Source organism: Choristoneura fumiferana, chromosome 20 (assembly GCF_025370935.1).
Source record: "Choristoneura fumiferana chromosome 20, NRCan_CFum_1, whole genome shotgun sequence".
Taxonomy (NCBI): domain Eukaryota; kingdom Metazoa; phylum Arthropoda; class Insecta; order Lepidoptera; family Tortricidae; genus Choristoneura; species Choristoneura fumiferana.
The window spans coordinates 13,714,567-13,731,070 of record NC_133491.1 but is presented as its reverse complement, the minus strand read 5'-3'; the positions used below and the strand labels follow the sequence as shown (position 1 = coordinate 13,731,070).

The 16,504-nt window shown below is 37.7% G+C and overlaps 2 protein-coding genes across 2 annotated transcripts; both read right to left on the bottom strand.

Annotated features, from left to right (window-relative positions):
* Nucleotides 1-1,397: 1,397 nt before the first annotated feature.
* LOC141439245 (uncharacterized) lies at nt 1,398-6,641 on the bottom strand. The gene is made up of 4 exons (XM_074103467.1): nt 6,527-6,641; nt 4,811-4,942; nt 3,074-3,185; nt 1,398-1,745 (listed from the first exon to the last, which is right to left on the bottom strand). The coding sequence occupies exons 1-4, from the start codon at nt 6,572-6,574 to the stop codon at nt 1,621-1,623; spliced, it is 417 nt and encodes a 138-aa protein (XP_073959568.1). The 5' UTR covers nt 6,575-6,641; the 3' UTR covers nt 1,398-1,620.
* Nucleotides 6,642-7,545: 904 nt separating this feature from the next.
* Nucleotides 7,546-9,482, bottom strand: LOC141439034 (B2 protein-like). The gene is made up of 4 exons (XM_074103145.1): nt 9,378-9,482; nt 9,029-9,139; nt 8,400-8,514; nt 7,546-7,959 (listed from the first exon to the last, which is right to left on the bottom strand). The coding sequence occupies exons 1-4, from the start codon at nt 9,420-9,422 to the stop codon at nt 7,829-7,831; spliced, it is 402 nt and encodes a 133-aa protein (XP_073959246.1). The 5' UTR covers nt 9,423-9,482; the 3' UTR covers nt 7,546-7,828.
* Nucleotides 9,483-16,504: the final 7,022 nt, after the last annotated feature.

The following is a 16,504-nucleotide window of genomic DNA, read 5'->3' as shown; positions in this document are numbered from 1 at the left end:
AAAAGAAAACAAATATCCCTCAAATAGGACTGGGCTGGTCACGTTTGACGCATGCACCCAGACCTACGCGACAACACTTCCATCCTCACCATTTAGATGGTTGGCGGTCCTCTACTGTGCGTTTTCCCAGAAATTTCCTGCCTCGCACAACAAAACTCTAGAATGAACTATCGCCTGCGGTATTCCCGGACCGATATGACCTTCATGTTTTCAAGAAAAGAGCGTACCCTAAAGAGCCTACCTTAAAGGCCGGCAACGCACTTGTGACTCTTCTGGTGTTGCAGGTGTCCATGGGCGACGGTAATCGCTTACCGTCAGGCGATCCGCTTGCTCGTTTTCCCCCTATATCATAAAAAAAGAGAGAGTTGGGCATGCAGGTTACAACTCAGTGGATGCCCCACGATGGCCTATTTTCGCGCAGTATGCCAAGGTGGAGATGCTGGGATGACTTGGCCGCGTTCTTTAGCATCTGGCAAGATATAAAAGCAGACTGGGCACGTGGAAACCCAAGTTAGCCTTTGTCCAGCAGTGGGAAATATGCAATAAAGAGTATACGTACACGTTTTTGTGACTTAGTACGTAATAAGTCACAAATATTAATGTATGTATGTAAACTCTTTATTGATAAGTGAAGCTTAATTTTGATGTTCGAGGAAGCCAAGACATAACATTGTCACTCAGCTGTCCAAACGAAGTACAAGTTGTAGCAGTTGTTGTAAAAAAATCATTTTTCATACAAGTTCTTTTACTAGCTTCATACAAATTACATATCCGTACCAAACTTAAAGTTCTTTTGATTACTAGAACATAAATGGTCCTTGCTACTAGGTAAAAATCGAACTGAAAAATTTCACTTAACACCATCTTAACACACATTGCAAATGAATACAAGTGAAATAGCTATACGCTTGTAAAAAAGGCGTGATGATAATCGACTTGAAATTAATATTAAAATACAAATAAATTGCTTCAATTTCTTGAAAAAGCTGCGAAAAATTAAGTGTTTGAGTTTAAATAATCAAAAGATAAAACATGTGTACCCATCTGATCTATACACTAGTATCTTGATACACAAACCATGGGAATCAAAATCTAAAGGGTAAGCATAAAACATAATAATATCAAGAAAATCCTGACACAGTTTAATTTGCAAAATAGCTGTTTCTAAAATTATACTGAGTAAAACTAAGGCATACAAACCTAAACGAATTCATATGTTATTTTTATATCAAATGATCATTATGAATTTTGACTATTATTCTTGTTGAACTTTATGCCACATGTTTAATTTGATTCGTATCCATCTGTTTATCTGCAGCATTTTGGCGTGTTAAAGCTACAAACACACTGATAACATTTATGTGTATATTAGGAAGATTAAATAAAAAAAATATAGGCGGGCACACGAAACGGATTTTTTATTTACAAATACAAAGTTTAGGACCATATAAACAAGTCATCACCACAATTATCATCAGGAGACATTTTGTTAAACATTTCCAATGGGCTTGTTCAGTATTACTTGAAATAAGCGCCCCCTAGTTGTTAACGATTTAACAACTACAATTGCGCTCTCTGTGGTGATAGAAGATGTTGCTAGCATTTTTCGGTAGATGGCGGTTAAAACAATGAGTGGTTAGACGCTCGTTGATGAAAGCACTTTGCAAAACGAAATGCGATTTCTCTTGGCTTAAGCCTCTTCGTTGGTAAACACTGATCTATATGTTTTTCTAGGCTATTTTTTTCTGAAAAAGAGAGAAAAAATTATCTTTGTGAGACATTAGATGGCAGTGTGCGGTAAGCGCAATGAGGGCTATCGCGTATGAATTCGCCGCTAGAGGCGCTAGTGTAGCGTGAGGTCTCCGAAATGTCAAATCTCATAGTTTTTGGGTGAGCTACGCGGGTTTATTTATAATTAGAATAATTTTGTGAATATTTGGCATTACCTGAAATTAATTATGCGTTACGGGGCAATGAATGTCTGTATTTTGAGACAGTTTGTCTTTCGGAAACTTTTGTCCTCCCTTTTTTTCTGAACAGAACGGGACAACGCAACACTGTGGTTGCTCGATATTTTTATGGTATGGTTTTAAGGTGTATTAGATATGATTTTAATCTAAACTTTGTTTTCACGCTCGTAATAACAGACTTTGAAAGCCACACTTAAAAACCTCACGCAACAGTGGCGGCATCTAGAAAGACAAAAAACGATAGCCTTCATTATTTTGACGGCCAGTAGTGTTGGTTACTAACTACTTCCATTGACATACGTTAGATGGCGTTGTTAAGATAAATGTAATGATGTTTGAACCAAGATGGCGCCTAGATACAATAAATCATAGGTTGTTGTTTTATTTGACAAATATATATTTTTTCTATTGTATAAGAATTCGAAAGGTTTTTTCTTATACTATTACAATTACAATTGCGACCCGTAATATAACTTTTTTTTTCTGTAAAAGTACCTACCTAATTAAAGAGTTTTTGATCGAAAACTTTGAATATAAATCACACTGCGATAAAACTAAAAAATACTATTATACTAAACTACTATTATACTAAATAAAAAATAGCTCTCAGTAATTGTGTCAATTCCTATAAAATTTGTTGAGAGCAAATATAGTTTTGTAGCAATACACAATATTCTTACCATTTGGTATCTTTATTCAAATATTGTGTCGAAGCATGTAAGGGAAAGGGGAGTTGTAAATTCAAATCTAACACTAACAAAGATACAGCTGGTCAAAATTGAACAAAATTTAAAGTTTCTACATCAGGAACTCTATCTCCCATCAAACACCAATATGGTGATAAGATAACCAAGCAAAATATTATGATGAGAAAAGGGTATAAATACGTGGGAAAATATCGCCGAAATTGAAAATGCCCCGGCCATGCTGGGGCAGGATGGCAATGTTCGCCATTTAACAATTTTGACATTTGCGCCTCGTTTTTGATTGGTCAAACTAAATATGCCAATCGCAAGCAAAAATGTCACGACATACTGACCTCATGATATTAACGCCATCTAGTGAAGTTTTGTCTGTCATGAAACCCCTATTGTTTCTCTTACCTGCCGCTGATATGTTGTTCAAAGCAACATCAAGCTGAAAGACGCCTTGTTCTGTCATATAATTGGTATTAACGAGGACACAGAGAACCCATGCCTTGAGTCTTTCGTCTTCCTGTAATAGAGAGTGAATAAATAAATAAAATCGATAATGCGCGTCAAAGTTTGCAGGTGGTAGGACCTTGTGCAAGGTCCGCCCTGATTGCTACCACCATCTTGCTCGCTAATCCTGCCGTGAAGCAGCAGTGCTTGCACTGTTGTGTTTCGGCGTGGAGAGTAAGACAGCCGGTGAAATTACTGGCACATGAGCTATCCCATCTTAGGCCTCTGGGTTCGGAATGCATCTGCAATCCCCTGGTGTTGCAGGTCTATGGGCGGTGGTGATCTCTTACCATCAGGAGACTCACTTGCTCGTTTGCCATGCCGTTGAAAAAAAAAAGTTCGGGTATTAATAGTTAAAGCTCCATGTGACGTCACGCCGTACGACAGTTTTAGCATGGCGTGACGTCTACGGACCCCCAGCCCCCCACTTCCAAAAGTTGATGCGCTTCCTCTTTGTCGTTTTACTTTAACTACTGAAAATTTTCTCGCCAAACCACCGAGTACGAGCATGTTAAAAATCGGCCAGAGGCCATCTTATTATTGTCATACTACTTGTGATAGTTATAAGAATCTTCCTCCTTCCTTGTCAAACTCAATACTATGAAAACCGCAATTATTTTGTTTTGTTTGAACTCTTTCTTTTTACTTTTACTACCCACAACTTTCTTGCCAAACCTCCGAGCGTATTGAAAATCGGCCAGATGCCATCTATAGTCACACTAATTTTAATCTTTTTTTTTTTATAAATGGCTTCTGTCCGTTTGGACAATTCTGCCAGCGTCAAGGTTGAGAGCTACAAATGATCTGAGTCGAGATTAGGTATTGTTATTGATATAACGGCGCTGTCAAATAACCGGTAGGGTTAGTTCGAGGTACCTACATTAATCATTGTTAGGCCCTTCCTCCTTCCTTGTCACACTCAATACTATGAAAACCGCAGTTACTTTGTTCTTATGTCACAAATGGCGAGATTACGAGGGGCACAACTTAATTGCTAAGATTATGTCATCATCATCATCAGTGAGCGGATGACGGATGTAATTTACGTCAAAATCATGTCGAACGATATACTTAATATGGATATGACTACAATTAGTTTTACAGAGAGAACATAATTGAAAAATTATTTATTGTTGTAGTAAATAATCGTATTTTTTTCTATGTTACATACATAAAATATATTCAGTGCATTTCTTTTATAGTTCACCATATACCACACTTATGTAGGGAAAATGACCTCTTTACATCACAGTTGTAAGAGGTGTGAATTCGTAAAGTGATACTTCACCATTATTAGGAAACATTATCACCATCACTCAAATTTCTATACATTTTTAGAATCAAAGTAAGTATAATAAAAGTCTTATCCATTGTATACTTTCGTACCCTTTTTCATCCATCATCCGCCCTACCTTTGGTCTGCCGTGTGTGATCCGTCACAAGGCAGTCCGATGATTTTTTATGGAAGTAACATGTGAGTAAAAGGGATGCTTAACGGTCTCATTTGGCATACCAAAGGTTCATCATCATCAACCGGAAGACGTCCACTGCTGAACAAAGGCCAAATTATGTTGCGGGCCACAATCCCACATGCACTTGGCGAATTTTTCAAAATGGTAAATTACTGTAAGCACCTACCATCCAGTTACCCTTCTTCAGTTGTAGGATCATCTCGGGTTCTACTTTGGTGGAGTCTGCGCAGTTTAGGTACGCCCGCTTCACCGACATCGGTTGACCAGTGAGCACCAAGTGGCCTACATACTGGATGGCCTTGTGAGAGAGAAAGAGAGAGACATATAACAACAATAAGGGCTTTCACCAAGCTTATACTTTCATAAAAGACCGGCAACGGACCAATGGGAATGACTCTCCTTATGTAGTTGGTACTCATGGGCAGTGGGGATCATTTCCCATCAGATGCCCCGCATGTTCGTTTTCATCTCTCCTGTTCGGAAAGTTTAATTTTCATGGGTAGATAGCCGGGTGGAAAATTGCGTTTTCATCTCTAGGGTGGAATTTTTTTTTTTTTAATTTTTCGATTAGCCACGGAGTCGAAGATAATTGAGTTACGTCAATGACACTTTTTTTTCACGTTTCGGCAGGGCCATCTAGATGCACGTCGTGACCAAGGAGCTTATATACAACACTGGAGGTTGAACGCCGAACATCCGTTTGAAACAAGAAATTTGATCTTTAATACATCACGAACATATTCCATCTCTTTCTTTAGTCAGGTTAAGGAAGAGATAATAAATAATAAATATCATGGGACACTTGACACCAATTGACCTAGTCCCAAACTAAGCAAAGCTTGTACTATGGACACTAGGCAACGGATAAACATACTTATATAGATAAATACATACTTAAATACATAATAAACATCCAAGACCCGAGAACAAACATTCGTATTATTCATACAAATATCTGCCTCGGCCGGGTTTCGAACCCGGGACCTTCGTAGTCAGGTTCACTAACCACTTGACCATCCGGTCGTCCAATGAAAAGATGGAAGTCATTCGTGAAATGTGAAAGAAAGAGATGGAATATATAAATAAGTAATAAAGGTCAAACTTCTTCGTTCAGCGTTCAACCTCCAGTTTTGTATATAAGCTCTGGTCGTGACCAACTCGAATTTTTGTTATAGTCGGCCAGTGGCCAGTCGAAAGGGTACCGTTGGAGGTTGGATATAAGTAAATTCAATATATTATTATTCTCATTTTTTTGTAGTATTTTACTTTCCTCACAGTCAAAATGAAAAGTAGAGTGTCTAACTGGGGTGAAATTACCCATTTCCCCTCGAACTTTTGGCGCTGTCACTTCGTTCGAGCGCCAAAAATATCTCGGGTGAAATGGGTCACTTTTCACCCTTGGTTATAAATCTACTATTTCCTCCTTCTCTAAAAAACATATTTGATACACATAAAACTACGTCGAAAGGAAATAATAAAAAAAATTACTATCGAGTAGTTTAAATTTGGGCCCCAGCATAATGTTAAATTGCGTCATGCTGCAACACTGTTTTGTTTTACAAACTACCGACCTAGCATTATTACAAGTTTCTCATTTTGAATTGTTTCTAGCAAATCGAATATTACTTTTTTAATGATAAATTTAAATTGAGAATTGGTAATAGTTTATGCAAGCCAAGACACGGGTAAAGCCTAACCCCCTTATTCATAAACGACAATCAAACCTATTTTAGTTAAAATGCCGCTAAAATTCGTTTGTCCTTATCTGTCACAACGACATTTGTAGAAAGGACAAAGCATTTGTTAGTTAACATAGGCTTGTTAAGTTTATGAATAAGGGGGTTAATAATTATAGTTAATCTGCAAATAAATAAATAGGTACCTGCGCACTGGCAATGATCCAAAAAACACAGAAAACACTTGAGACCATGATCACAGCATTCAGTTTCTGATTCACAAATGACTACTCAAAGGCAGATCGTTACCCTCATTTATAAGAATTGTATGTTTACATTTTTTATAACCAGCCCATATAATATTAGTATAAAACATGCTCTTTGTTCTTTTGTCTATTATAGTTTACCGTTTAATGAGGAAGTGAATAATCTAGTCTACACCATTGTAAAGAACTCATTTCATTCATTCATGTCTTTTCTCTGCGTGTCTGCTAGTGACATCACAAAAACGGGAATCCATAATACTAACCGACACAACAGACTTACCCCCCTGTTTCATCTTCCATTGATTAAATTCATTTGACGGATAAATGTGATGCCGTCTCTGTTTGTTTTGTTCCAATAGACGGAGATGGCATCACATTTATCCATCAAATAAAATTAATCAATGAATGATGAAACAGCCTCTAAATGTGGCAACGTATTTGTTGCAATTTTTCAAACGAATGAGAATATAAAAAAAAGCTTGCTTTAAGTCATATTATGTTAAGTACCTAGGCGATCGAGCTTTGCTCGGGCTAAAACTCGATAATAAGCGTTTTCCCAGAGGTACTTAAGACCAAGCTAGATCGGTTTGTCATCCTCGAAAACCCCCTCATACCAAATTTCATCGAAATCGTTGTAGCTTTTTCCCTCATACAGAATTTCAGTGGAAAGATAGTAGTGGTGGCCTAGTGGTTTGACCTATCGCCTCTCAAGCTCGTTTTCTCGAGATTCATGTGAATTACATTTGAAATTTACCACGAGCTATGCGGTAACATCGTGAGGAAACCTGCACAAACCTGCAAAGCGATTCAATGGTGCGTGTGAAGTTGGGATGAGAGGATGTAGATGGGATGAAGATAAAATAGATACTTACTCGTAGGTGCAGGATTTTACGATGATTTTTTTAACTGTCATAGAGAAATACCATACATGGACATCTCCATAAAATAAAAAACAGGTATGCTTTGACGTTCTTTTTTATTGTGCAAACAATTATTAAATTCGTAATGGCAGTACGTTCCATTCAGTACTTAAAAGTCCACGCGTCTACAAACGAACGCCAATAAAATGCAATTAGGTACATAAAAAAAAAGCAAGCCGGTTTTAAAATTAAACAAGATGACATCGCGAAGAATCCAAAAACACGAACAGAGGACGATCGGCATTCAAATTGAATCGGTCTTGAAACAAACGAAGATCAGAGTTGTCATTGAAACAGACTGTTCGTAGGTGGCTTGGTGGTTTTAGACGATGATGGAGTGCTTGGGGTCTTTCTCGTGGTAGCATTTGACGTAATTCCAGGCGGTCTGTTGCGGTGTGTTGCCCTTGTTGGCCAGACAGCTGTCAATGACCTTTTCAACTAGTGGCTTGTCAGCTAAAAAAGAGGTAATGTTTATTAAAATTAAGACGTGCTTAAGATCAGCTGAAATAGTCAAATGAAAACGCAGAAACAAAGGGAATTTTCAAAAGGCTCAAGAGCGACAAAGTTGTCGTAATAGTAACAGTTTTATTGATTCACAGTTAATTACTTTAGACTTTAGATATTTGCTGCGGGAGGTAGTAGTGAGTGTGTACGCAGTTTAAGTTCTAAGAATGTTTTTGCAGTTACCGTCCATTGAATCTCACATCCGTGATATTTTATGTGTAGCCTAGTAAAATCGATTATATCATTGCAACCATCAGAGGATTCCCACAATTTTCCCGCCCCTGTTCCTAAATTGTAGCATTTTTTCGTACTTTCCTACATTAATTCAATATTGCACCTATAATTTATTTATTGAATAAGTGGAAGTAGCAGGGAGTCAAAAATCTTACCACTGTTAGGAACTTTGGCGAGAGCGACGTCCTTCTTGAATTTCCCATCCTTGGTCATCAGTTCTGATTTGATCATCATGCAGAGAACATACTTCTTCAGTGCCTCATTGTCCGTCTGCAAAGGAATTAAAAACTCCTACAGTTGTACAATAATCACTAGTTTCTTTATCATCAATGAAGGTATTAAAAACTATGTAAACGGAAGGTGCTTCAATATTAGTTTTAAGTTTTTATGTGATGTCTAAAATGTTCTTTAATTTTATATAAAAACATCAAAACTCTTTATACCTAACCATTAGAACGTCTAAAAATCTATTCCACCATTTTTTTTTACATTTCCTGTCAATAAAGTCTGCGTGGTAGGTGGTAAGTAAAAAGCCTATTGTATCCTAGTGATTTATTTCACCCATGACCTGTTAAGCAGAGGACCGTGGGTTCAAACCTGGCCATACACTAAGTTTATCAGAATGTATGTGGAAAATTACACTTGAAATTTACGACGAGCTTGTTGACGGAAAAATATATACCTGGAAACAAATTCAATGGTGTGTCTCAGATTCCCAATCCGCATTCTCAATATGAAAGAAGGACGTGGACTAAAGAAAATGGCGATGAAAGTGTGTACTTACCTTAAAGTCTCCAGTCTTAAGTTTTTCTACCAATTGCTGGTCAGGCTTGGTTTCCGTGAGGCATTCTGAGCGGTGTTTCTTCAGTTTTTCTTTCTGCTCATCTGTCAGGGCCTGGTTACAAGTTAAACAATCAATATTAGTTAAAGTAGAAGCACGTTTATAGTAAATGTCTATCTAGACCAGTAGATTTCAAGACTTAGGTACTCTATAACGTCTTTAATATATTTTTTAAATTTTATAAGTGGTGCTTTATAGGTGATGAGCATTGGGAAAAATCCATCACGGACGATTGGAATTTTCCAAAATTTTCTAAGCTGGTTAGGTTATAAATATTGCAAATAGTTCTCACCTGAGCAGCGACAAGGCAGATAGCTAATACGATGAAAGTCTTCATGTTGCACAATTTGGATACTGTGGCGCGTCCTGCGGGATCGCCGCATTTATAGCCAGCGACCTGCGCAAGATTCATTGGTCAGGGGTGCGCAACAAAAAATAAAAATAAAAAAAACTGTTTATCTGAAAAATACTACAGTGCGTCGCAAGAATAATAATAGTAATTTCATTTATTTCGCATGTTCGGTCTAAAAATATATTTATTCCTAAAACTGAACGTATTGTATTGTAAAAGTAAAAATCAATAAATAACCAGGACCTTTCCCACTAGAATTTGCCTGTAACGCGGGGAACTAAATTAAAATTATACTACAGAACGAATTTTGGTAAGAATAGTTGTAAAACATACTCAAAACATTGGTTCGATTTTTAATGGTTGGTTCGACTTAATTATGTAATAGGATACACAATTTATTCAAAGCTTTTTACTTATTATTATTTCATAATCCTTAGAATATTCATCCTCTCACTCGTACATCTCCTGTCTCTCCTATAAACGTATCTGTTAACGGCGACCTCTTCCACGAATTAAATTTTGTTTAGCTTCGATCATGTGAGCGAATGTGGCTCGCAAGCCCGGATTTTGTGCTAAATCTCAGCACAGTGCAGCGCACAGAAGCTGTCCCGAAGAGATATAAGAACGTGTATACGTACCAAACACGTAACAAGTTTGGAATTAATAAGGGCTACTTGACATGCGAAACATCGCTAGATGGTGTTAGTAAGTTATATAACTAAATGAGCCAATTTACACCAGTCACCTAACACCTTCGCTCGAAGTAAAATCAACATTAATTCAAATAAGCAATTTTTTTGCTTTAAAAATTAGGTCAGTTAATCCAAAATTTATCACGGCGACAGTAAAATTTTATAAAAATAATCTTTAATAATTTCGTTAAAATCAGGCGAAATTGCTATAAGTCTATTTACTTCATTATTTACTCGCTTTATTTATGTTCTTTGTAACACATGTAAAATCCACTTATTTTTTTAAAGGAACTTAAAAAAAGGCTTCATATATTCTAAAGTAAAAATTAAAAATTAAATGACGATGTTGGCATAAAAGTATACGAGTAGTTAAGGTTTAGGTATGTCTTTTTAACGTGCCTTGAGACTTTTTGTACTTATTTTTGCTGCTCATGTTATATCGGCTTAACAAAATACGTAATTTCCAATAATATCTATTATTGGTTTTTAAATTATAATTTAAAATCCAATTTCTTGATAACATGTGACTTAAAAAAATCTTATTTTATTTTTTTCTAATACAAATTAGACGTAGGTATTACGAAATAATCAATTGTGTTTTATTTTTAAATTTCTCGTAACGTAAACTGCCCGGGTTGCGCTTTCCAAGAGCAAGCTCTGAGTAGAAATCCTGCTTCGGGAGCCTGGAGTCTTCCATTCGGATATTTCCACATGAATTACCTGTTTACGTACAGGTTGGCCACTCCTGCGCATCAAGTGCGGTCTGGAAAGATCCGAGTGTAACCTGCGACGCACTGCGTGGGCACACGGGGCGATTGTGTGATAACCATTCTGATTCTTATTGGTTTTTGCTTGTTTTGTGTACCGGTTATAGATATTTTTACAACCTTTTTTATCCAATTCAATGCAGTTCTGCATGCTAGACGATAAAAAGCCCCGACTCGCGCCTCTGAGTTTTTTAAATTCATGTGCGAAATAACGTTTGAAATTTTCCACGAAATTTATGGTGAAAGGAAACATCGTGAGGAAAGCTCCAAAAATCTGTGAAGCAATTCAATGGAGTGTGTGAAGTTCCCAATCCGCACTGGGCCCGCGTGGGAACTACGGCCCAAGCCCTCTCATTCTGAGCAGAGGCCTGTGCCCAGCAGTGGGACGTATATAGGTTGGGATGATGATGATGATGAAACTTATGTTATGTAGAGAAACTGATGAGCTTAAGCTAACTATTAGCTTTGGTTTTAACGAAAAAGGTTTTTGTGTGTGCTGAAATTACAAACAGGATAAAAAAAATATTGTTTCCAGCTCATTTAATTCTGGACAATTATAATATACTAACTGTTGCTCACAACTCCGTTCGCGTAGAATCCGTTTATCGCTATCCCGCGGGAACTAAGCAATTTTCCAGGATAAAAACTATCCTAAGTCCTTCCCCGGGACTCAAAGTATACCTAATATCATCCAAATCGGTTCAGCGGTTTAGACATGAACAGGTAACAACCAAACAAATAGACTTACAAACTTTCCATTTATAATAATAATATCGGGATTGACTACGTTTAAATTAGGTTTATTTCATTTATTTTGTATCACTTTTTAAAATTTTACCATTAAACTAAAGTGTGCTATATCTATCTAGCTCTATTTTTCGTTCTTATTTTAATCTTCAGGAAAACGAATAAAACCGATGGGTCCCAACAGACATAACAATGAGCTTTATAATAAAACCTGAAAAATTATATCTTTAAAACTTTTGGTTACCACCTAATGTATGCGCACGCACAGCTAACTGTTAAATTGTGATTCGACAATCAAACTAATAAAACCACAACCAGTCTTTCAGATCATGCCAATTTAGATCTTATGTCTGTGGCGTAGGATCTTCGGCGTACGAATGCTCCATTGGAAGTTCTGTAACAGCTTAATGCAATAAACACATAATTTGTTCGTTGACCCTATCGGCCTCTGGTCACTCGTGTACGGTTAGCAGGTATCGAAGGAAGGTAAGGTAAGGAAAAACAACTGAAAGAAGAAATTGAGACGAAAATATAGATTTTTAGTCAATTTTTTTTTTCTATGTTGCAAGTAACCCACACCACACAGGTTTCAAAGACGGCGACTCTGACTAAAACAATATACATAACTATTTATTTTATAAAGAAAGAAAGAAAGAAAATACAATATTTCGCTGCTTAAATACATAACTTAACCTTACCAACAAAAAGTTGGAAAACCCCCGACTTGGTCAATTCAAAGTTCAATATCTCAAAAACGGCTGAGAACCATCGCTAGAAAACCTGCTTTCAATTAAAAAACCGCTTTCAAATCGGTCCACCCGTTTAAGAGCTGCGTTGCCACAGACAGACAGACACACATAGCGGTCAAACTTTTAACACCCCTCTTTTTGCGTCGGGGTTAACAAAAAACAAAACAAAAGCAAGGTTAGTAAAGTATGCGAATGAAGTTCTTCTAGCCAATTGGCGTGCAGTGCGTCAATTCCAGGGTAGGCATCTGGTAGTTGATGCAGCAGCGCGCCATCTCACCGCAGCAGCGAAGGCAGCGCTATGGCTGCCAACCCTCAATGCATGCCCCAGTTTCGAATACTAGGCAATCAGAAAGCGTAAGCAGTTCTAGACATGAATTTATAGGTAACCTATGAGTAGATAGCTTTTAATCATCATCCCAGCCTATATACGTCCCACTGCTGGGCACAGGCCTCCTCTCAGAACAAGAGGGCTGGCTTTTAATGTTATCTTGGTATCTGCTATCCTAATGAGCTCAACATATCAATTAGAGCAGCACCGCTTCGAGTGAGACGGTTCAATTTCGTTATAACCTAACCAACAAAAAGTTCGAAACCCCCAACTTTGTCATTTCAAAGTTCAATATCGCAGGTGGTAGGACCTTGTGCAAGGTCCGCCCTGATTGGTACCACCATCTTGCTCTCTAATCCTGCTGTGAAGCAGCAGTGCTTGCACTGTTGTGTTTCGGCGTGGAGAGTAAGACAACCGGTGAAATTACTGGCACTTGAGGTATCCCATCTTAGGCCTCTAAGTTGGCAACGCATCTGCAATACCCCTGGTGTTGCAGGTGTCTCTTACCATCAGGAGACCCACTTGCTCGTTTGCCATCCAGTCGAATAAAAAAAACTCAAAAACGGCTGAACAGATTTCGATAAAACATGTCTAAGAACCATCGCTAGAGAAACTGCTTTCAAATAAAAAATCGCATTCAAATCGGTCCACCCGTTTAAGAGCTACGGTGCCACAGAAAAACAGACACACAGACATACAGACACACAAAAACACAGACACACATAGCGGTCAAACTTAGAACACCCCTCTTTTTGCGTGGGGGGTTAAAAATGCGTCATGAAAAGTTTTCGCTTCAAACTAGTGTTTTGTGAATCAACAAATAGATGGATAATAGATTAACCAATGACATCAGTCCAAAGCGGTCTGTATCAGATTACGCACTTTAGGCCCGTTCAATTCATTGTACACTCATTACATTCAAGTGCTTAATACCGCAACGCAGGAAAAATCAATCGCTTCACAATACATTGCCGAGTCAGAACCTCATTATGTTACAAGCAATTGATCCAGCACCGTAACGGCACACTATTTACACGATTTTTCTTAAAATGTATCAACTAGATTGAAGTCGTGTTACCTGGTAGACACTAGAATGACCGTTTGTAGGTTTAGTGTTTGTCTTATCGAATTAACTTTATGTACATGTCAAGGAATGAAAATGTAAGTGGGTAGATCTCATGAATGCTTTAAGAATTCATCATATAAGCCGTAGGAAGTCCACTGCTGGACATAGGCCTCCCCCATAGATTCAATACAATACAACACAATGAGACAATGACTCTTTATGGTACACCAGAAATAGTAAGCGATACAGAAAGAGAACCGGTACCCAGAGAGAAACAAGGTAAGCAATAGGCGGCCTTATCGCTTAAGAGCGATCTCCAGATCTCCAGTTGCTTCAGTTAGAAGCGGATTGCATTCACCGTTTTAAGAATGACATTGTTGAAAGATGATCAGTGTTAAATCGTATTATTATGTTATGTAAATGTATGCAATTCTATTTTAATATTTCTAATGCTATTATATAAATGTAACTGATATGATATACATGGGACCAGATCCTGAAATAAACATTTAGTTATTAATATTATTGTGTAATTTGTAATGTAATGAAATGTGACTTTGATTTAATTAATTTGAATTTATTTGGTTTGACATAGATAGACAGTTTAATTTAATTGGATGTGATGTATTAATTTGAAATGAAACTGAATGTAATTAATTAGTTGTTCATGAATGTCATGGAAATTAATGTAGGTAATTTGATTTAATGTAATGTAATAATAGTATATTTTATCAGCTTACTACCAAGTCTCATAAGAATATTGTATAAACTAACAATACTTGGATCTACTTAGTTATCCGAAAATAAATTATTTTGATTTTTGATTTTGATTTTGATTATATGACTGTATTGATCTAAGACATCCAAGTCTAATAAAATAATAAAAACCGGCCAAGTGCGAGTCGGACTCGCGCACAAAGGGTTCCGTACCATCCAACATTCATTAAACATTAGAAAAAAACAGCAAAAACATATTATCAGTACCTACAAAGAATGCTTGACCAAGGAACAGCTAGCAAGGAAAAGCTAGATACAGGCACTTGTCAGTTGCCTCCAACTGTTTGCCTGATAATTTAAATAGTAATAAAATCACGTTTGTTGTATGGGAACCCCCCTTGAATATTTATTTCCCACCACACCCACTGGAAGTTGATCGAATTTAACTTGCAAGATTTGATTACTGACAGACAGACAGACAACGGGACTGGTGAAACTAAATAAAAGCTTGTAAAAACACGAGTGAAGGACAACATCATGAGGAAACGTACACATACCTGCGAGGCAATTCTAAGGTGTGAATGAAGTTCCCGATCCATACGGCTCAGACTGGAAAATACAGTCCTAGCACTCTCATTCCGAGAGGTAGCCTGTGCGCAGCAGTAGAACGCATATAGGCCGAAATGATGACAAAGATGACTCGTCTAAAAGAAAGCCTTTAAACAGGTCGAGATATGCGATTTCACAACAAGTCTTCTTAATCTTTTTTTTATGTAGCCTGTATTATGTCCCACTGCTGGGCAAAGGCCTGCCCTTTCCTCCGCCACTCTTCCCTATCCTGGGGAGCTGCCAATGGAGCTGAAAAGCGCTCAGATCGTCTTGGGTCTGCCTTTACTCCTATCGCCATCCTTCGGACCTCATTCAGTAACGATTTATGCCCATCGGTTCGGTCCTTCATAATATTAAGTATTAAAAAATGCCTTCACGTAAGAGAATGTCTGCAATTTGTTCCGTGAAACTGCGAAAGATATCAAATTACGTAGTTCCATAATAGGAATAAAAATGCCTTACGTACAGTCGGGGGCATAAATAGCCACATATAGGTATAGCCATAGCGTTGACTGTACAATGGTCAAAATGACATAGCAAGAAGATTATGCTTTTAAACGACACGGAAAAGTTAGGATCGGTAGGGGATTTTGAAAAGATAAACTCATATTTTACCTGACTACCCAAAGTAGGGTCATGAACCATCTTCAATTAATTTTCTAACAGTCATTTAAATACAAGTAGGCCGAAATTCACCTATATCTTTGGTCTAGCCGTGGTGGCCTAGTGGTTTGACCTATCGCCTCTCAAGCAGAGGGTCGTGGGTTCAAACGCCGGCTAGCACCTCTGAGTTTTTCGAAATTCAAGTGCGGAATTACATTTGAAAATTACCACGAGCTTTGCGGTGAAGGAAAACATCGTGAAGAAACCTGCACAAACCTGCGAAGCAACTCAATGGTGCGTGTGAAGTTCCCAATCCGCACTGGGCCCGCGTGGGAACTATCGCCCAAGCCCTCTTGTTCTGAGAGGAAGCCTGTGCCCAGCAGTGGGACGTATATAGGCTGGGATGAAATGATATCTTTGGTAACGAACTTGTTATCCCTGGAAGCTGTTGTGCCGGCTCGCCGAGCACGTCCTCCACATTCAGGGCGAAGTTGTACCTAACGGTAAAAACACATACATACATTGCAATTTAAATAAAATATTTTATCGTAACGTCGCGGCGCGAGTGAGCAAAGTCTGCTTTACTTCATTGATGTAGATAAAAGCAAAGTAACGCCTGATTCAATAAATATTTTTTTTCACTTCTCATGCTCGCAAAGTTCGTATTTATGCTAGATCGAGGCGACATAAAATTACTTTTTATGCTCTAGTGCAAAAAATAAAATCTTCGTCTAAGACCAAGGTAATAGGTGTAAACAGCCACAAACAAAGAAGTTCGTACATAATATT